We start from the raw sequence: 21,664 nt of genomic DNA, 5'->3' as shown, positions 1-21,664 counted from the left end.
AGTGACAGTTTGAAGGCACTTGCTTTATGGAGTTCCAAGAGCACAGGGACATGGAGCTAATGACGGGAAAGGGGTTGTCAAATATACAGCCCATGAGCTTGGTGAAGATTCCAAGAGTAGGAAGGGAAATGGAGGTAGCTCTGTAAATGTTTCTGGCTGGATTGGACGGGAACAGAGAACTTTGACGATGAAAATGTGAACAAAAATACGCTTGTTTCCAGAACATCAATTTTAAAATGCCCAGAGAACAGAATTTGTTTGGTACCGAAATGCTGGAGCAACTCAGCGGGTCTGGCAGCATCTCTGGAGAGGAATGGGTGACGGTTCGGGTCGGGGTCTGAAGAAGGGTCTCGACCCAAAACATCACCCATTCCTTCTGTCCAGAGATGCCGCCTATTACCCCAGCACTTTGTGTCTATCTTCTGTGTAAACCAGTGTCTGCAGTTCCTTCCTACATAGAATATGCTTGGTATGCAGCTTCAATGGATATCATGGGGCACATGGATTGGGGTTAAATCACCTAATATAAATGAGTTTATGAGCAATAGAGGTCCTTCTGCAGTTGTACAGGGCCCTGGTAAGACCGCACCTGGAGTACTGTGTGCAGTTTTGGTCTCCAAATTTGAGGAAGGATATTCTTGCTATTGAGGGTGTGCAGCGTAGGTTTACTAGGTTAATTCCCGGAATGGCGGGACTGTCATCTGTTGAAAGACTGGAGCGACTAGGCTTGTATACACTGGAATTTAGAAGGATGAGAGGGGATCTTATCGAAACATAAAAGATTATTAAGGGGTTGGACACGTTAGAGGCAGGAAACATGTTCCCAATGTTGGGGGAGTCCAGAACCAGGGGCCACATTTTAAGAATAAGGGGTAGGCCATTTAGAACGGAGATGAGGAAAAACGTTTTCAGTCAGAGAGTTGTGAATCTGTGGAATTCTCTGCCTCAGAAGGCAGTGGAGGCCAATCCTCTGAATGCATTCAAGAGAGAGTTAGATAGAGCTCTTAAGGATAGCGGAGTCAGGGGGTATGGGGAGAAGGCAGGAACGGGGTACTGATTGAGAATGATCACATTGAATGGTGGTGCTGGCTCGAAGGGCCGAATGGCCTCCTCCTGCACCTATTAGAAACATAGAAAATAGGTGCAGGAGTAGGCCATTCAATGTGATCATGGCTGATCATCCAACTCAGTATCCTGTACCTGCCTTCTCTCCATACCCCCTGATCCCTTTAGCCACAAGGACCATTGAGTTGGAACTGTCGTGCATTAATGGAGCATTTTTTCCTTCCTCTGAACCCTTCCAGCAACAGAAGGTGTGATGTTCCCCTCATGTACAGCTGAGCGCTGCAGCTTCGCCCCTTTAAGAGCGGCAGCATTGTACATGTTTACCGCGCGCTCTCAACCGCACTTGCTCGGGGTCTATGTCCCGCCCCCCTCGGCCCGATTGGGCGGTTGCGGTGATCTTGGTTTCCATTCGGTGGATGTCCTGTCAATCTGGCGGCAGGGGCGGGGCGCGGCCGACCAGCAGGTTTGGTGGTGCCGGCCCGCGTCACGTGACCCAGGGGGGGAGGGAGGAGGGCAGCTTCAAGATGGCGCCGGGAGCGCGGAGCTTGTGGGTGTTGATCGTCCTGTGCGGCCTGGCGCTCGGTCGGGCGGCCTCACGGGGGGCCCAGGTCCGCGGGACCAGGCTGGAGAGCGGCGCCGGCCACGTCTACATGGACGCCGGAGTGATTAAAGCGAGTCCCAGGGCCCGCTTCGACCTGAGGGTCTTCGGCTCGGAGCTGGAGCGGGCCGTGTGGCCTTGGCTGGGCTTCAGCCGCGGCCTGAGCTGCGACAACCGCAGCCTGGAGAGCGGGTGGCTGCGGCTGGTGGCGGAGGACAAGCAGCGGGCTAACAGCTCGGTGTTGGTGAGGGTCCATGCCGGCCAGGCCAGTGCCGCCGGCGTGTATTACCTGTGCGCCCTGGGCTCCGGGGGGCTGTGGACGTCGCTGGGGGACTGGCAGACGCGGCTGGAGATCCAGCCCCAGCCCGCCGCGGGTATTCTGGCCGTGTGGGGCCAGATCCTGCTGCTGGCCGTCCTGCTTTTGTCCTCGGCCCTTTTTAACCTGCTCCACCTCAGCGTCCTGTGGCTGGACCCTCTGGAGTTGCACATCATCCGCCATTGTGGCTCTGAGAGGGAGAAGAGAAGTGCAAAGTCCCTGGAGCCCATTAGGAAAAGGGGCAATTTGGTTCTCTCTTCCCTGGTGCTGGGCAGTGTCTTGGCGAACTCAGCCCTGGGTGTCTTATTCTATCTGGCATTTGATGCCATCCTGCCTGCTATATTTGTCTGTGCAGCTCTAATGTTCCTGATTTGTGAGATCCTTCCTTATACCATCTGCTCGCGCTATGGTTTTGCCATTGCTTCCAGGACTTCCTGGCTGACTTGCCTTTTCATAATCATCACTTTCCCCATTTCCTTGCCAGTGGCCCTGGTACTTGACTTAGCCTTGCGCCAGGATATCAGCACCTGTTACATCCGAGAAAAGATCCTGGATATGCTGAGGTCTAGCGATCCGTACAGGGAATTTGTTAAGGAAGAGTTCAGTAGAGGAGCACTGAGGACTAAAGTGGTGGAGGACATCATGACCAACCTGAAGGATTGTTTCATGCTTAGTGCAGGAGCTATTCTAGATTTCAATACCATGTCTGAAATCATGCAGTGTGGCCATACGCGTATCCCAGTGTATGAAGACGAGAAGTCCAACATTGTGGACATAGTATATGTGAAGGATCTGGCAATGGTGGACCCTGAAGACTGCACACCTTTGAATACTATCACCAAATTCTACAACCACCCTTTGCATTTTGTGTTTAATGACACCAAGTTGGATGCAGTCCTGGAAGAGTTTAAGAAAGGTGAATATGCGTTTGTGATAGCGGGGACAAATTCTTCTGCTAAGAATGAGTTTCCCGCACGAACATGAATTGCAATGTCCTGGTTTATTATGAAAAGTCATTGTCAACAATTAATTAAGTATCAAAAAATAGTTTCAAGGTCATCCAGATACTTCATTCTGTTCTGTATCAGAAGGTTGTGTTTGTGTCAGGTCCTCATAGTAATAAATTCACTCCTCATGGGCATTGTACATTATGTTTGGATAAGAGGAGTGGTTCTAAAATGTTGGTACCTAATGTCGCTTCTTTGATTATTTAATGAGCATTTCTGCCTGAAGTATGGAGTTGCTATGACTTCCCCTTTCTAAAGGTCTGGGTCTATCTTGCTCAACATCACAATAATCAGGGGCAAAATTCTGGTCTGTTTCTTTGTAGGATTACCAGTTTAAGAAGCTACTTTATTAAGCATTCACAGCATGTCTTTATTTTTTTTTAATCGTGCATCATTAATTCTTCATTGGCCAGGTTTCTAACACGGTAGGCAATGAGTGCTTCAAATCTTTTAATAATTGCTTCCAACACCATGTGATGAATTCCACTTGAGGATTAAGCACCCTTTCCTGGCTGAGTCCAATGAAAAATTAAAATATCCTGTCAATACCAGTGAAGAACTGGAACCAGAGGACTTCAGAGGCATTTCAGTAAAGTTAGAAAATTGTGGCAGGGTTTGTAAGAGAACCTATGGGTACTGAGTGTTGGTGCTGAATGATTTGTTGAAAACTGGTCAGGAGTTAAAAGCATCTGTGGAGTTAATCGTTGGTTTGAGATAAATCATTCGCTTGTCCTCAATTGGAACTTTGTCTTGCATAACGAATGCAGGACCTTGGCATAACACAGAGGCTGTTTACCAGAATTATGCCAGCATTAAATGAAATAAACTATAAAGAGGCGGAAAAAAGCTGAGGTTACACTCCTCAGAGCAAACTTTTTATGGCCCAATGTAAATAAAACAATGGTCGTAATAAATAAGAGGCTGTGATTTGATGCCTCTTCGATAACTAATTAACAATAAAACCAAGGAGAGCAAGAAGTGTATTTGCATTGTAAAGGGTGAACTGGCAATCAGATCAACCTAATTCAAGTGGAACCATTCAGCACGAGAACTGGATAAATGCTTTTGATGTAATCGTAATGATGTAGTGAAAGAGTAGGGTTTAGTTTATTGTCACGTGTACATTGAAAAGCTTTTGCATGCTAACCAGTCAGCGGAAAGAAAATACAATAGAGCCATTCACAGTGTGCAGGTACATGATAAAGGGAATAACGTGAATAACATTTTGGATGAATCGGATTGTGTCTAAGAACTGACGCAGGTTTAAGTGACCAAAGAGCCTTATTATTCCATGATTTCTTCAAAGCAGTTTTGATTTAAAAGTTAAAATATTGAAGTTGAAACAATGTGTAGCTGATTCATAGCTTAAGTGAACATTATGCTTCCATTTGATTTATATATACAAGATCAGAACGTATGGCCAGGTCCTAGATATTGAATAGTTTTAACAAAATATCAAGAGGGAGATAGAGAAAGTTAAACTTTTCTCCGTGTTGACCCCAGTCACTTTAACTTTGTTTAGCTTTACCTTTTGCAGTATTTTATAACAGTTTTCCATACATGTTTTATGTTCTGAGGCAAGTCACACATGGCTATGGTCCAGAAAGTGAACAATGAGGGGGATGGTGACCCTTTCTACGAGGTGATGGGTTTGGTGACGCTGGGAGATGTTATCGAAGAAATCATCAAATCGGAAATCCTCGATGAATCAGATGATGGTAAGTTTAAACATTGGGGCATTTCAGTAAATCCATATCCAATAAGATTCACTCCAATAAGATTACATGCATTTGCACCACTCAAACTATCCAAGAAAAATTTAAAAAATATGCAGATGCTAGAACTGTGAAATAAAAATTGGAAGGGCTGGAAACACTCATCAGGTCAGACAGTATCTGAGGAAAGAGAAGCAGAGTTAATGTTTCAGATCTTGGGGTCTTGAGACTGAAACATTTACTCTTTCTCTTTTCCAAGGTGCTGTATGACCTAAATGTTTGTAGCAATTATGTCTTTATTACATAAACTAGTGACTTGGCCTAAAGGATATCTGCCGCTATTTATGCTGTAGGTAACCTTGGTCATTGTGTCATAGCGTGGAAACAACTTTCGGCACAACTTGCCCTTTCCTAGGTTACTTAAGACTGTCAATATATTGCTATTAATTGCATTCATGCTCTGTCTCAGTTACTCCTTTGTGGTGGGAGTTCCAGTTTATAATGATGCTCTGAGTTTCTTCCTTAATCCCTTTTTGATTTACTGCCGACTATTTTATATTTTTGATCTTTGCACTCTTGTCTGTATGGGACCACATTTTTTCCACACTTGCCCAAACAACATTTAAACCTCTATTTAACTGCTACTTCTGAGAGCTTTATTTTTTCTCTTGGGAGAAACATGTTCTTTTCCATTTCCTATGCCCCTGGCATTGTGTTCAAATTAAATATTGATAAGACGCATGTGGCACTAAGGGTGAATGCCACGTTATGTACATTATCCCCGGACAGTTCCCAGTCTGAGAGTCATTTGATTTTCCATTCTGTGGTGGTGCAAAGGTCCTGCTCCAACTGGCCTCTGTCCTTAGGGGGAAGGTAATCAGCCTTGGCTATTGTTCCGATTGCTTTTGCTATAACGTGGAAGACCAGCTTGCTGCCTTTGCAAAAGAATGAATGATGTACTGTTTGATGTCTGATGCTTGTACAGATCTGGTAGAAGTTTGAGTGCAAGGGCTTGAGAGAAACATAATTGGCCAATTTTTATTTTTCCGCAGCAGAAATCAAAGTGAAAAAAAACCCTGCTCCTGTCAGCTTTCCTATCGAGCGCAAGAAAGAAGACTTTTCTTTTTTTAAGGTGCCTGATACCGACCTAAAGGTCAAGATTTCACCTCAGCTTTTATTAGCAACTCAGCGCTTCTTATCCAGAGGTAGGGAGGCAGTTACCTCTCTTGGAGCTAGAGAATTTTCTCTGGCTTCCAAAAATGAAACAATATACAGGATTTATTGCAAAATGAATTGTAAGAGGGAGAAGAGTTGGCACCAAGGGGCAAGAAAGCTCTCAGACGGCCAGGCTTTTGATCTGGTTTAAAGAAGAGTATAGTATTGTTGCAAAGGCAACAGGTCTGCCCAGGTGTAAAATTAAGAGGGAGACGCAAGAAAATGCAGATGCTGAAATGTTGAGCAAAGCTCACAGTGCTGGAGTAACTCAACGAGTCCGCCAGCATCTCTAGAGAACATGGATGTGATGTCTGAAAAAGGGTCCTGACGTGCAATGTTGCCTATTCCATGTCCTGTTGAGATGCTGCCTGATCCAATGAGTTACTTTGTAAAATGGAGACCTGACCACGATCTGAGTATTTACAGTATTTTTCATGCCACCCCTGATTGTTGCCATAAATGTGGCAATCTTAAATAGGCTGTTTATCTGTTGGATGAAATACTAAATATTAACCAGAACAGACGAACACATGCAGTATTGAGCAAATCATCCTGAACTGAACCTGAACTTGGCAGGTAAACCTGATCCCAAGGTATTGTTGTGTCCTGTGTGGCTTGGATTGGTTAGGCAGCCTCTAAATGAATACCTGACTTGGATTTAACACTGAGAGGAGCCCCGCAATATTTCCGAGGCAAGTACTGGCAAAACTTGAACAGAGAACAATAAACTGGGAGTGAGTTACACATGAGGACAGGATTGAATTGTGGGAGCTGCCAGAGGGGATAAATTAAACATTTCGCAAGAACTGAACTGCACTGCATTAAAAAGTTTTATCTGGTTCCACTCCTATTAGAAGATCTGGTTTTAGTGAACTTAAGAAATAAATGTGCAGATAGAAACATAGAAAATAGGTGCAGGAGTAGGCCATTCGGCCCTTCGAGCCTGCACCGCCATTCATGGCTGATCATCCAACTCAGTATCCCGTACCTGCCTTCTCTCCATACCCCCTGATCCCTTTAGCCACAAGGGCCACATCTAACTCCCTCTTAAATATAGCCAATGATCTGGCCTCAACTACCTTCTGTGGCAGAGAATTCCACAGATTCACCACTCTCTGTGTGAAAAAAAAACTCTCATCTCGGTCCTAAAAGACTTCCCCCTTATCCTTAAACTGTGACCCCTTGTTCTAGACTTCCCCAACATCAGGAACAATCTTCCTGCATCTAGCCTGTCCAACCCCTTAAGAATTTTGTAAGTCTCTATAAGATCCCCCCTCAATCTTCTAAATGGAGTCCTGCTATAACGTGTGTTTCCGTCACACAAATTTGATATAATACAGTTCATGGCTTGGGGGGGGGGGGGGGGGGAACTATTGTCATTATGCTGGACGAATTCTTTATAACTCAACATCAATCGGGAATAAGAACCACTTAAAAGTTATTTTGTAATTTGACAAGCAGATTAAAAGCTGTGTGTGTGTGTTGGTTTTTAAATAAAGGCTCTAGGGGGGAAATAAACTGTTTCCATCTATCCTCCTCGCATTAATCAAACGCTGTTGTCTTTTAAGAACGCAACTGCTAGTTTCACCACAGGGGCCGTTGAAACGAACAAGCTACTTTACTTCCCTTGATGCTTGTGCATGATGCTCTAGTGAACAATGTAACATGCAGCTTTTGTTTTTTTTTTGCCTGCAGTCACAAAATAGATTTGTGTTTTTGAAAATTCTGTGGGGGGAAAAGTAACTCTATTGAAAGTCTAAACACTCTAGCCCCCTAACCCTCTTTTCGCCATTGAAACATTCCCCATTTATAATGCAATTTGCTATGTGTTTCATAGGAATACCACTATTCTGCCAAATAGCAGAACTGCCTGTACCTACTTTGGCCCAGTTCATGGTGGTCAATGGACAGCGACATAGTCTGGGATGATATAAAAAATCTGAACGGAGAGCGGTTTGATGCCACAAACTCAACTGTTGAAATATTCCAAAGTTTGTTGTCTGTGTGTGATTAAAATTAGAAAAGAATCTCTCCTTTTTCAAGAATCCCTGCTGCTTGGTGTATAAATGTATTAGACACTCCAAATTGTGACGCTAATTAGAATACTGCAAATAAAGCTGGAAATCGCCGCTATAATGACTGCAGGCTGTCTTCACAGAGGTGGAGCTCTTCAACCCCTCGAAGGTCTCTGAGAGCGCTCTTCTTCATCTGCTCAAGCATTCCAGCGTCAACCAGGAGGTGAAGTTTGATGAAAACGATAAGCTGTCTCCAGGGCACTACTTATACCAACGGAATCAGCCAGTTGATTACTTCATTCTTGTGCTACAGGTGGGTTTAATTCCTGCTCTCTGCTCTTCAAGGCAAAGCACAGATCTAACATTCATACCAAATTGCTTGCACTTGGATAACCCTGATTTGGGTCTTTCACGAGTACCTTTCTAGGCTTTCAATTATATCTAGATAAGTTGGGAAGATGAGCCAAGGAATGGCGAGTTGAATTGAATTTTAAAATTAACTTTAAACTTTTATAACTTTAACTGTAAAGTGGTGTATTTTGACATGTCGCAGTCTCCAGGGTAGGACTGACACAGTAAATGGTAGAGGGTGGTGGAACAGAGATCTGGGAGTACAGGTGCACGGATCTCTGAAAGCGGTGAGAAGGGTGGACAGGGTGATGAGGAGGGCGTTTGGCACACTTGCTTTTATTGAGAAGGCTATTGAGAGCAAAAGTTAGGACATCATGCTCTAGTTATTGGTGAGATCATACTTGGAATAATCTGTGCAGTTCTAGTCTCCCAGCTATAGAAAGGATGTAATTAAGTTGGAAAGGATGCAGAAGAGATTTATCAGGATGGTGGGGTTGTGTTATAGGGAGAGATTGGATAGACTGTGACTCTTCTTTGGAGCGTAGAAGTCTGGGGTGCAGAAGATCATGAGGGGCATGGATAAAGTGAATTATCAGTCTTTTTCTAGGGTAGAGGATTCTAAAACCAGAGAGCATAGGCTTAAGGTGATAGGGAAGAAAATGTTGAGGGACCTCTGGCTGTAACTTTTTCACTGAGGTAATCTGTATTTGGAATTAGCTGCCAGAGGGAGCTGATGAAGAGGATACAATTGGACTTTAAAAGACATTTGATCAGATTTATGGATAGAAAGGGAGGAAGCATCAAGCTTGCATGTTAAAGCCGAGGGTGTAGATGATATATGGGAGGCTGTTGTTACAGCAATAGGTGAGCTTGAGAATACAAGCAAGAAGATCAATATAATAGTTTGTGTTATGCTTCTGACATGAATTTTAAAATTGAATGTGAGGGACAAGAGAAGCTTGGCATTCCAGTGGCCATTGTTCTCTTGCTCTTGGGGCTTAAGATCATGAGCTTTGATATTCCTGTTTGTGGCAGCTTGTGGGGAACGTGCAAAATGCATGCAGTTGTCACCTATTCCCGCAACAAGAACAGCCCATCACATGCACATGTGGGGGATGACAGACAACCCTGCCTGCGACTGCGGATATCCAGACCAGACCATCCCACACATGGTAAATGACTGCTCACTAAGGCTTTTCCTTGGTGGCATCAAGGCCATCCACCCAGCAACTGATGCTGCCCTGGTCTGGATGTCTACCCTTGACCTACAACTTTAGGCTGTGCACGCCATACCCAAGAAGAAGTAGAAGAAGCAGCAGCAAGATGCATGTGTCACCCTCTATATCTCTGCATATTTGAGTACTAAAATCCAGACAGACTGTTCAGTGCAGCATTAATTTTGCAGTGGTCTTGGTAAATCAACATAATTTGAATTTAATTTTTGTCCATGAGTTTTGTACGTTTGTTGTCATTCAAATGCGGCCTATTCATGTAAACTAGTTGCTATTGCTTTATGTTGCACTGGTATTAAGCATGATAATAAAGTGGACCACCTTGTTTCATGAGCAGGGACGCGTGGAGGTGGAGATTGGCAAGGAGGGTCTGAAGTTTGAAAATGGAGCCTTCACTTACTATGGTGTCTCTGCACTAACTGTCCCATCGTCCGGTAAGACTTCAATATGTGCTTCTATTTTGGAGTAAGGTGGGGGGTGCCAATGTTCAAATAACTGGTAATATGTGAGAGAGGAATCTCAATGAGTGGTTAGTTAGCGGGAGTGCTTTATGCTTCACCTTTACTGACATGCACTGGTTTGGGCATCCTACGAAGTTCTTTTTCAGAGGGAAGAGGATGGGTTGTTAGAAGTTATGTGATGTTAAAATCTTTCCGTAAAAATTCTGTGGTTCAGTACAGAAAGGGTATAGGCTACAATGGTATGTGGCTTTGATGTAAAACATTCTTTCACTTATACTGGTATTAGAAATGGAATTTCACAGTTATGAAACCAAGTGAGCAGAAATCAATTCCAGTTTGATTGAGCAGAGTTTTCTTTTTGAAATAATTTTATGGTAGTGGTGCTAAATTCACTGATGCTAAATTAATGAAGATTCAAAATCATTCTGATGTTAGCCAGGCTTGTGTAATAGAAGGTTAGACTTAAAGCACTGAGATTTTGAGGGAGGGGGGGGGGGCGCTTTGTACTGTGTCAAACCCATGCTGAGGCTGCCCTATGAATATTTGAATGCACACTGTAGGGGAATTGAATGATTGACATGTCCAGTGATGTGAATCATCACCTGCTCCTGTGTGTTTAGAGCACATTCTCCAGGCACATTATAATTGTGGAAACAAGGAACTACACTGCTGGTTTACAAAAAAGGACATAAACTGCTGGAGTAATTCAGCGGCTCAGGCAGTATCTCTGGAGAACATGGATTGGGGACGTTTCGGGTCGGGATCCTTTAGTCTGATTGAAGATGGGTCCTGACCTGAACTGTCTCCTAATCCATGTTCTCCAGAGATGCTGCCTGACTCGCTGAGTTACTCAAATTGCATGGCATCTTAACATTCATTTGCAAAAAGAGAAAATGTCATTACTGGACTAATTATGTGGCATTTTCTCATGTTCCACTTAATTTACCAGTACAGAATGCCCCAATGGTGCACTTCTACGCAGTGTCCTTTAGGTGTAAGAGAAAGCACTGCAACCTGACCAATGCTGGCATGGAGTACAGTGCGAGCAGGGCTATCTTTAGTTGTGGGAGTGATGCACATAATTTAAGGGTTAAGTTAATGAGGCAAAATTTTAAGTGGTTAATTGAGGCTGTACTTAAGTCTTTTTAAAATTATATATGCGCTGTGCAATTAGCAGCACTCTAGTCATTTAGCTCTCATTTTTTATATAGTTCACCAATCACCATCCACTAACAATAAGTGGAGTCAACGAGACCCATTCTCCAGAGACCTGTTGGAAAGTGGAGAGAATGCAAGCCTATCAATGTACTGCCCTGACTACACTGTAAGAGCACTTAATGACCTACAGGTTCTAAAGGTAAGATTGTAGTAAGGATAAAACGAAGAACTAGTTCAAACGAGCAAACATGTCAGAGTCGCATAATGGCGTTGGCCATCTCCTAGAAGGTAAAATGTTGAGTTGGCTATTCGTGGAATTTTTCGTTATTCTCCTTCATATACTCTCCCATTGGTTATGCAATTCCAGCAGTGTTTGTTGTTCTTGCATATTTGATAAAACTTTGAGGGATAGAGGAGAGGTGAAGTGAACTTCATTACGCTATTTGTGAAAATAGGTTTAAAAAATGTCCTGTATTACAGCACTGACAATTCCCCTCTGACGTGGTGCCTTCTGAGTTGGTGTGGATTTGAGTCCTGTTCTAGAGATACGAGTGCTTGTGTATTACTGCACAGTTGAGTTGCTACATTGACTGCCCTTTGTAAAAACTCCCACATTACTACTTTGAAGAGCAATGGACTTTTCAGTGTTTTGGGCTAATACTGAAAACTAAACTAACATCAATGTATTATACAGTAACATTGTATTTCTGATTATGGCATCTTGCTGCACGTAAATTAGCTGCCTACTTTCATGCTTAAATCAGTGATAAGATTTGAAAATAAAACTTAAAGCTAAGGATGAATGAATGATATTCCAATTTACCTTGTTGTGGCCCTTGCACTCTTTATCTGCACTTTCATTGTATTTGTAACACCATGTCCCCCACTCTCCTCTCTTTCTCCATAAAGAATTTATATTTTGCCTTACCTGTTGTACTTGTATGGTATGATCTGCCTGGATGGCTAGCAAAACATAGCTTTTCACAGTATCTTGATATACACTACAATAATAAACTTTTCTATTTATCTATAAAGTACATATGTCCTGGCAATAAGAATGCAGTGAAATAAGTCAGTCCCTTTTATTCATCTTAACATTAGAGTGTCTCTCGCTCACTGGTTTATATCATGGAAATGTCCAGATAGTCGCTAGTAGACCAGGAAAGTTCTGGGTGCAACCTCTGGTCTTTGAGTGGCTTCATTTGGAAGATAGAAGAGGGCATAAAGTTGACCACTGGATTGAGAATGGCATAATAAACCAATGTTGTGTACCTGACCTCTGTTACTGCAAGTACCTGCACGTTGAATGGGGATAGAATAAGATAAGTTCAGCACAACCTTGAATCTCCCATCTGAAGGAAGGTCGTGGCGCAGTGGTAGAGTTGCTGCCTTACAGCACTTGCAGCACCAGAGACCCGGGTTTGATCTCGACTACGGGTGCTGTCTGTACGGAGTTTGTACGTTCTCGCTGTGACCTGCGTGAGTTTTCTCCGAGATCTTCGGTTTCCTCCCACACTCCAAAGACGTGCAGGTTTGTAGGTTAATTGGCTTGGTAAATGTAAAAATTGTCCCTAGTGTGTGTAGGTAGGATGGTGTTAATGTGCGGGGATTGCTGGTCAGCACGGACCCGATTGGGCCGAAGGGCCTGTTTCTGCACTGTATCTCTAAACTAAACTAAACCACTTGAATAATGTGGAAATGGTGGCAGTTTCATTTTTTTACAACAGTATGCCAAGGGAATTTAGTGCTGTTGTAGTGATAGATGTCATCGGGCCATGGGATGGATGGTGATTGTGATGCCCTTAAGACCAATAATGGTTTATTGTGCCTAACTGATATACCAGCTTGTGTCACTTGTTGTATGCTGCTGTTCAAAGGGGAGTTGCAACTATTGCTGCTTCAGATTCATTGTGTGTACTTCTTCCTTAGGTTACCCGATTGCAATATTTAAATGCACTTATGGCGTCAAAAATACAGAACTCTTCACCGTCACCAGAGACCTTTGAACTGAAGGTGATGCCCACTAGCCAGGCAAAGTTGCTCAATAAGCAGAATTCTTCCACATGTGAGTTTTGTTGTTTATGCACAGGTTTTGTCAATGGATTGTTGCAGTTGGCGATGATATTTTAAATTCTTGTGATCTGCTGGGGTTGAATCAAAACTAAGTTAAAATATCTTGGCGTTGAAACCGAAGCTGGCCACTGAGGTGTTTGGGTGGAGAACATTCTCCAGGTTGTTCAGAAGCGGGTACAATTAGAAGTCTTTTCCCAAACATATTTTCCGTGACTGTGACCAAAGATATAAATCATATACTGGCTAAAGATCAACTTCACTCAACTGAGAATAACAAGACCAAGAACCATGAAAGTAAGACTTTCCCCAATTAAGGTGGAGTCCATGGAAAAGGCAATACCAAAGGAACCATTTAATGTTCTCTTATTAAAAATGGTCACCACCACAATGATATTTTGGTCTTCCATTCTGTTATGAAAAATAATGAAATTAATTATTAATTAGAAGGAAACGACTTGAGAAACAGCTGTTGACTTGGATTCAGTTGAGGAAGTGTACTGCCTCACCAGTTTCCATGACAACTGAAGGAATAATAATCTAACTGGCCTGCAGATCAATGGCGTGGATCCAGTTTTCCTCAAGTGATCTTGTCAAAATTCCCTTCGAAAGCCTATTGCTTCAACTCGAGTTATAGAAATTTGAATGTAAAACTTTGGTGACTGTAGGGGGGTATATAACTGGTACCTAAGAAAGACACAAAATACTGGAGTAACTCATGGGTCATGCAGCATCTCAAGAGAACATGGATAGGACCCTTCTTCAAACTGTTCAGCCCCAAAACGTCATCTATCTACTATGTTCTCTACCAATGCTGCCTGACCCACTGAGTTACTTCAGCATTTTGTCTGCCTTTGGTATAAACGAACATCTGCAGTTCCTTGTTACTACAGAACAACTGATACCTATTAGAGTGGCTATATTGGGCTAAAGAGAACAATTGGGGGAGTTTGCGGTCCAAGCTCGGTATTGGGGGCACAAATGTTTTTGGTTAGGGAATTCAATCTAGTGCAAACTGGTCAAGATGAAAATGATTTGCAGTGGACTCCAAGGAGGCATGGAGTAAGTTGAACAAAATCCATCAGTGGTGGAAGAAGGACTGATAAAATTTAATACAGCAAAATATAAAGAGGCAAAAAATGGACGGTGTGCATCATCCACAAAAACTGCTGCAATGTAACTGAAAATGAGTAAGAATGTGAGCGAATTTGTTGACAAAATGTTTCACAACTCCAAGAAGAAATTGGTACACCTCTAAAGTTGCTGAGGGTTGAACAGCATAATTAGTGCAAAACAGTGCGAATTAGTGCAGCAGAGACCCCAAGACATTCATTGGCTGCAGGTGCAGCAGAGTAGATTGCATTGGTTGAACATGGTCTTCAGAGTCTTAAGTTAAAAGGAAGAAATGGAGATTTGTTTTTTTAGCTAGGAGTTGTATTGTCCGAAGGGTGATGTTATTAATGATGTACAGATTTTGGCTGGAATGGAAAAACCAAGCAAAAAAATCCATTTATATCAGTCCATCCTAGTTCTTTCAGGATAGCCCAAAGTTACAGCCAATGAAGTCACTTTGCAACATATTCACTGTTCAATTAACTGCAAGAATGAGACAAATGAGCAGAAGGTAGGTGGTAGCAGATTTTAGACTGATGGCAAGGAACCTTTCAGAGCAAGAGAGATGGATGTGTGGAATATACTTCGAGTGTAGAGTATTTATTTGTTATATAATTTGTTGGAACAATTGAATTATTTCTTGCTGCAGCTTTGCAATCACCTGAGATACAATAAATTGATGGTTATTCTGAGTGAACTAGATCATAGTACAAAAACCAAAGTATGTAGAACAATGATAATAGTGTAAAGTCTGTAGTGGTTTGATGTGGTTGAGGTAGGGTTGTGGTTAGGATTGGACCGGGTAGTTGAAGAATCTGCTGGTTGAGAAGAAGCTGTTCTTGAACCAGATGTAATGGTTCTTGGGCTCCTGTACCCTCCCGATGGTAGCAGTGAGAAGAGAATGTGACCGGTGTGTGCATCTTTGATATTAGCTGCTTGTGGCAACACTTCCTATAGATCCCTTCGATGGTGGCGAGGTCAGTATCCGTGATGGCAATGTCCACCACATTCTGCAGCCTCCATTTGTGAACCAGGCTCTAATTTGTGAACCAGTCAGAATGTTCTCCACTGTACACTTGGAAGTTCAATAGAATATTCGGCAACGTGCTAAATCTCCTCACACTTCTAAGGAAGTAGAGGTGTTGAATCAGATGGAGCAGTTGGGTGAGTAAGGTACTTCTGGGAAACAATTGTTACTTCAGTTGAGATTTTTAGTATCTTCCCGTTGAATGAATTACTGTCGGCTGTCATTTAATTTGTAATCTTGTAATCATTTCTTTACTGCAGTTGATTCTGCTTTGAACAGTCAATGCAAACTTGAATGGTAGACTGGTACATCAACCACCACAAAACTTCATTTCTTTGACCTGCTTCCATGGCTGTCTTCCATTTTTTCTTCACAAAGGTGTATACCAATTTCCATTGCCAGATTGATTCTGAAGACCAGGAAGTGAAAACAAGAGAGGAGAGAAGGAATGGTTGTTCACATTCTCGATGGGCGGGGTACCTGATGGAGGCTTCTGCTTGCTTTTACTCAAGTTTATGCATTTTGGCTTTGAGTGCATGTCATAGACACGTGGCATTCAACCTGGTAGTGCGCCTCCGATGACTAAAGAAATTAACTTTAATGCACTTTTTTCCCTCTTCAATATCATCATCAGGCACTAGCAGAAGTAAATCGCAAACTAGCGAGGAAGACAGCCCAGAGAGGAATGCTGGTGTCTAGTGAAGGAAAGCAACAGCGGGTGCTGAGTTCTCTCTGCCCAAAGCCACACGACTTCATTAAGCTGTGTACGTACTGTCTTAGCACTGGCTGGAGCTGGTGCCAACCATTTTGTTGGAAAGACTCCATGCATTTGCTGTTACAACACAGGAGTATGGAGAAAGAAGAGGACTTATTTTTGTAGATATTGTGCGCAGTGAAAAGACAGTGGAGTGTGTTATACTAAAAAACTAAGGTGACTTATTCCTCATAGAACTGGTATCGGTGATTTTAGACTTCCAAGATTATAATCAATATTAATCAATTGCATATAATGGATAAAAAGATTCATCTTGACTTTTATACCCCTGGTCTGCGGGTTCCTGTGCAGTTACTTGAAGACTACAGCAATAACAAAATTAAATGTTGTTTCTTTTAATGTTACGGTGGTGATATTATGGTAAAACCTAGATTTGTTAATGCTTTGAATTCCTTGCCAATTGCTTGCAAGCTTTTCACTTCTCACAGTAACTCCATTTAAGAAGGAAGAAGCGCCATTAACAGCCTTGGGTTCCAAAATGCTTCATAGTCATTTAACTACATTTGAAGTCACATCACTGTTCCAGAGTGGGAAAATGCAGCAGCATTGATGCAGTGCTTCGGAAACCTGTAGATTGAGATATAAACTGGTGTGGATGCTCGGAAGTATTGTCGGTCCCATGTGATCTTTTAAAGGATTGACAGAGCCTCTGGTTAACTTCTCATCTGAAAGGTGATCCACTCTTCTAGGCATATCAACCAAGATTATGTGGAAACATCTGGGTGGTACCTGATGTGTTTTAGTTGGTGTGCAACCAAACAATACATGATGAGAAGGGCCTGCATGTATTTTTAAAGCCCTGTTAATCTCACCAATGCTGAGATATAATTGACTTGAGTAAATAACAATTAAAAGTAGGAGCAAGTCTCTCGGCCCGCTCCAGTTTGCCCCACCATGAAGAGCATTGTTGATCATTTGTCTTAATGGTCTATTTTGGACCTGGATTCCCCATAATCTGTATTGGTCTTAGAGCTCATATACTCTTTGCATCCACAGGGTATGCAGGGGGAATAAACCAGTAAAGGTTCCCAGTTTTAAAAAGTTTCCTCCTGCCATTTGTAGCTTTTGAATGAGAACAGAATAGGGTTCTTTGTGATGTCCTCTGCAGTAAGAGGCACACCATCGAGGCCCGCACAAAAATAGTCCCTTGAGTCGAGTACTACATGGACGCTGCCTCCTGAAAGAGTCAATGGCTTGAGGAAACCTGCAGCTTTGATGTTACATTCCTTGAAACCCAAGAAGTTTGCTGTTAACCACGCAGTACACATTCCAGTGGTTTTATTTGGTAATTTAGCAGTCTTTGGCCCCGAGTAATTCCCATGAAATCTGATTTTAACTTCTAAATGGTCGCTATAGAGATCTCAAGCTGCAAGTAATATCAAGCATATGATAAGGTCTATTGGTGCACTGTTCTCCCCATCCCATACAAGATCTAGCACACAGTCCATCTTGTGCACCTCTTGTACTTAGCTGTCCTTTCTTCACTTGGTCAGTTAACCCTAACTGCATATCTGAGAGACTACCTGTGACTGCAGCACCCTGACCACTGGCATTCTAGATAATCGGGCTCAAATCATTTGTGATTTGAATCCATAACCTGCTGTTCTCGTGCACTATTTTCAGTTGGCAACGAGCTTTTGAAAGGACTCGCTATAATGCTTTCGGACAAGAATTCTCATGAAGCTAACTATCCTGTATGATGGAAAAAGTCGAAGAAGCACTCAGCTCATCGTATTAGGATTTATCTTGTTATTGGGTTGCAATATGATGCTGAAGAAATACTGTGCTACTGGTTAGCACTGGAAGTCATACTGGATTCTCAGGCAAAAGATCCTGATAGACCATATGCTTAGATCAAACGGGAGCAAATTGTGAAATTTAAGTCGATAAATCTGGCAATGTTTGCAATGACACCATGGTTGAATTTAGAATATTTAAGGTTGGGTTATCACTAACTGCCCTAGTTGAAAATGTCTGCAATTGCTTGGAATTGACTAGGAAGCCATTTATCAAACAACAAAAAAAGAAATAGATAAACAAGACAGGAGTAAATGAAAAAGGACAAAGTGCTGGAGTAACTCAGCGAGGCAGGCAGCAGATCTAGAGAACATGGATTGGTGATGTTTTGGATCGGCACCCTTCTTCAGATAGATGTCATTGGCAACTATTTTGAATTTGGGAAATTTGTGGGAAACTATAACAAATTGCTGACCTTTTGACTTCCCTATTGACAATATTAAAACAAATCCCAGCAATTCTTTATCAGAAATAAATGTTGGTTCGATTGAAGTAGGTGTGGTTCAGTGTGGATGAAAAAAGCAAGTGAGAACCCTGTCTGAAGAAGGGTCCATACCCGAAATGTCATCTATCCATGTTCTCCAGTGATGCTGCCTGACCCATTGTGCTACTCCAGCATTTTGTCTTTTTTTCGTGAGAACACAGCCATTTTGGCATTTTCACAGGTGAAAGAGGGTTATGGTTCATGTTAGCACTAATGGCAATTCTTTCATTTGGGCTCTGATATAGTGCCGCTCCACTGTGCGTGTGTGTAGAGGAGAACTGAATTTGCCCTGTGTCTTCTTCCTGTAGATTTACCCAGAACATAATGATTAGTTGCCCCTCCGTCCCTGGCTGAGTTCATCCAGAAAGAGAGAATGACAGATATTATTTTTAATTGCCATGTTTTAATTAAAAACTTGAAGCTCCAGTTTTACTGGAAAGGTAGTGCTTTAGGAATGATGAGATGACTAGCCCATTTACCTGGATCCCTTTTACAGAAAACTTGTATGAGACCCAAGTATTTCCTTTTTTTGCACAGGTATGTTGCTTCCATGTTGAGAATGACAAGGTCACTATAACCTTCAGAGCAAGCAAACATGGATGCTTGAATAAGACTGACTACCTCTTAAATGAAGAGAATGGTTACAACTTGTCGTTATTTATGTTTCACAGCTACTATTCTGCTACATTCTCTGTTCCTGGGGCATGTTTTCCGCAGAGCTATAATTGTCCACAAACTAAACTTTGTTCATTTGCTGTAAAGTGATCGTGAGAAACTACATGTAGAGTAAGAAAATAACAGCAGATGCTGGTACAAATCGAAGGTATTTATTCACAAAATGCTGGAGTAACTCAGCAGGTCAGGCAGCATCTCAGGAGAGAAGGAATGGGTGACGTTTTGGGTCGAGACCCTTCTTCAGACTGATGGCTGAATGAGGTGATTTATTTGTACATACCAAAACTGTCTGGTGATCTCTAATCTTTAACCTTTTTATTGCGCTTTCCTGCAGATTATGGATACATACGGAATGTGAATTGAAATTCTGGATAGATTGTGTTTTCAATGGCTTGCAGAGCTCCACGTGGTCAGCTGACCTACATGGCAAGAAAGTCCTTTCTTTGGTTTAAAAAAAAAAAGTCCTTTTATATTAAGAAGTCTGATCTTGGGAAAAGTTGATAGAAAATGGTTGATGCATTTGGCCTTAGTTTTCTGAGAATTCCTCAGAGTGGGGAATTCATTCAAGGTTTGCTTCTCTTGACTGCTGCCATTAGAACGCCTGAGTGCTTAGAAGAGGCTGAGGATATGATCTGACTCTACGGTAATGGCCTTGCCAAGGAATGAGAAACTGGAACAGGGTCAGTAAGTGTCAGTTTAGTTAATTGATGGTGACCACATTATGCAGAAAGGACATGGTGCAGAAAATTAAGTTGCTGGGTGAAGAAAGGGATCCTGGCTGTCTCGGTCTAAAGCAAATTCTCAACATGAGGAGGCACCTCCACCTAACTCTTTTTTTCTCTCTAAGATTTCATTTGCTCACACTAAGAAGCACACTATTCAAGATTACCATTTTTTTTCACAAAACAGAAATAATTTTAAAATAAAATTGATAATTCTGTAGTTTTACCAAAGAGTTTAGAGCAAAATGTAAGTGCCAATAATTCAGCCAAAGTTACATTTTGTTGTCATTTTAAACTCTGTATTCAATATTTCTAGGAGCTTCTGTATTGAGAAGTAATCATCAGGTTTCATTTATTGATTTTCTGGGTTATTTTACCCGTCTACATTTTATATGCAAGCAAATGTATTAAAATCATGTAAGTTCCGGTACATATTTTAAATTACATTCCAGGTAAATATTTTTTAATCATTGCAATTAAAATGTTATTTGTATGTACATTTTTATTGTGACATTGCAGATATATATTTAAAGAGAAATGGGTCTGTACTGTGTTTTATTGTACTGATAAGTTGAAGTCTGTTGCATTAGGTTGCAGGTCAGTTTAATAAATTGGAACACAAAAGCTCCTTTAAATGCACTTTAACAATTGCGATATATTGTGGAGTAACCACCTTGTAGCCTGAATCCCTCCCTCAAATTATACTCGTCTTTGAGTTCAGTATCTCAAAAGAACTAGATGCCAAAAGCCTTGCATGCCTCATGAACTGTAAACTTTCTACCTGTGCTGTTTAGATGGCCACATATCTGCATAATTTAGCCAATTTCTTTTTTTGAGAATGATTGCTATGTGAGTTAGAACAGTGTATGTGGAGAAAGGTAATTTTCCACAATGAGCATGTATTTCTATCATTGCTCTGTCCAATTATGTCTTGGTCCTGATACAGCATGGAAACAGGCCCTCAGCCCATGTTGTCCATGCCGGCCCTTTTGCCCAACTTGCACATGCTGACTAAGGACAGTTCAATCTCGACTCCATAAGTCTATCCATCTTTTTAATGCTACATTTTCAACATGAAAGACTGCTTATGGGGTATTGGAGAGCATTCATTTCCTGTACTGGTGAGGTCTACGGAGATTTGAGGTTTACTTCGCAGAACACATTTGCTATTAACAAAAAAGAAATTTGATAATGAATGGAAAAGTGAAATTCTTGTTTTGAGGAGAGAGCTTGGCTGAAACTAACCATAAATGAATGTCAAAAGGAATTATCAACGATCGGTAATGGATTGTTAGATAGATGAACATTAATACCACCAATTTGACTGAACTCTGTCTACTCTCAGTACACTTATTTTAGTTGAGGGTTGAAAACATATTTGTAGAAATTAATACATTTCAGAAAAGTAGATTCCGTAAAAGTAAGACTAATTCACAAAAAAAGTGCCCTGATCAGGATTTTTTCTGAAGAGGAATATTTGGTCTTCCTGTATTTAGCACCTCAGTCTTGGCCTCTGCTTCACAGAGGAAAATTTACTTTCTGAATACTGAAAGACTGCAAATAATTTATAACTTATTAAAATCATTTTGTTTTCATTATTTTTTGTTTCGTTTTTACATTACCTGTTAAATTTTCCCCATCTTATTTCCTGGTCCTTGCATCCTCCTCCTCTGGTGCTTTTAAAATTAATTTTGGGCCTAGTGTGCTGCTGAATTCTGTCATGACATTTGTCAAAAATCTTTCTTCCTTTTTTCTTCATAATTTGGGGTAATTTCAGTATCCAGTTCTTGGCTCCAGGAATCACAGAAATTGGCGCTTATTCAATTATATTCCCCTTTCTAATTACTCATTGCCCAGTTCCTTAATTG

At 41.7% G+C, this 21,664-nt stretch overlaps 1 protein-coding gene across 6 annotated transcripts; it reads left to right on the top strand.

Moving 5' to 3' along the window:
• Positions 1-1,577: 1,577 nt before the first annotated feature.
• cnnm3 (cyclin and CBS domain divalent metal cation transport mediator 3) lies at positions 1,578-21,349 on the top strand. 6 transcript variants are annotated; one of them, XM_078428813.1, is made up of 8 exons: positions 1,578-2,895; positions 4,564-4,704; positions 5,757-5,906; positions 8,075-8,244; positions 9,852-9,948; positions 11,187-11,332; positions 13,063-13,198; positions 15,978-21,349. In XM_078428813.1, the coding sequence occupies exons 1-8, from the start codon at positions 1,590-1,592 to the stop codon at positions 16,040-16,042; spliced, it is 2,211 nt and encodes a 736-aa protein (XP_078284939.1). In that variant the 5' UTR covers positions 1,578-1,589; the 3' UTR covers positions 16,043-21,349. The 6 variants fall into 6 exon arrangements, with proteins under 6 accessions (XP_078284939.1, XP_078284943.1, XP_078284938.1 ...); XM_078428817.1 differs by having other exon boundaries at positions 5,754-5,833; positions 8,062-8,244; XM_078428812.1 differs by having other exon boundaries at positions 5,754-5,906.
• The last annotated feature ends 315 nt before the right edge of the window (positions 21,350-21,664 follow it).

The sequence above is a fragment of the Rhinoraja longicauda genome, chromosome 36 (assembly GCF_053455715.1).
Source record: "Rhinoraja longicauda isolate Sanriku21f chromosome 36, sRhiLon1.1, whole genome shotgun sequence".
Taxonomy (NCBI): Eukaryota; Metazoa; Chordata; class Chondrichthyes; order Rajiformes; family Arhynchobatidae; genus Rhinoraja; species Rhinoraja longicauda.
This window is presented reverse-complemented; position numbering and strand designations above follow the sequence as displayed.

Coding starts and splice junctions, on each gene's coding strand:
- cnnm3 (XM_078428812.1), top strand. CDS start 1,590: ATGGCGCCGGGAGCGCGGAGCTTGTGGGTGTTGATCGTCCTGTGCGGC. Junction 11,333..13,062: donor ATGACCTACAGGTTCTAAAG/GTAAGATTGTAG, acceptor CTTCTTCCTTAG/GTTACCCGATTGCAATATTT. Junction 13,199..15,977: donor TAAGCAGAATTCTTCCACAT/GTGAGTTTTGTT, acceptor TATCATCATCAG/GCACTAGCAGAAGTAAATCG.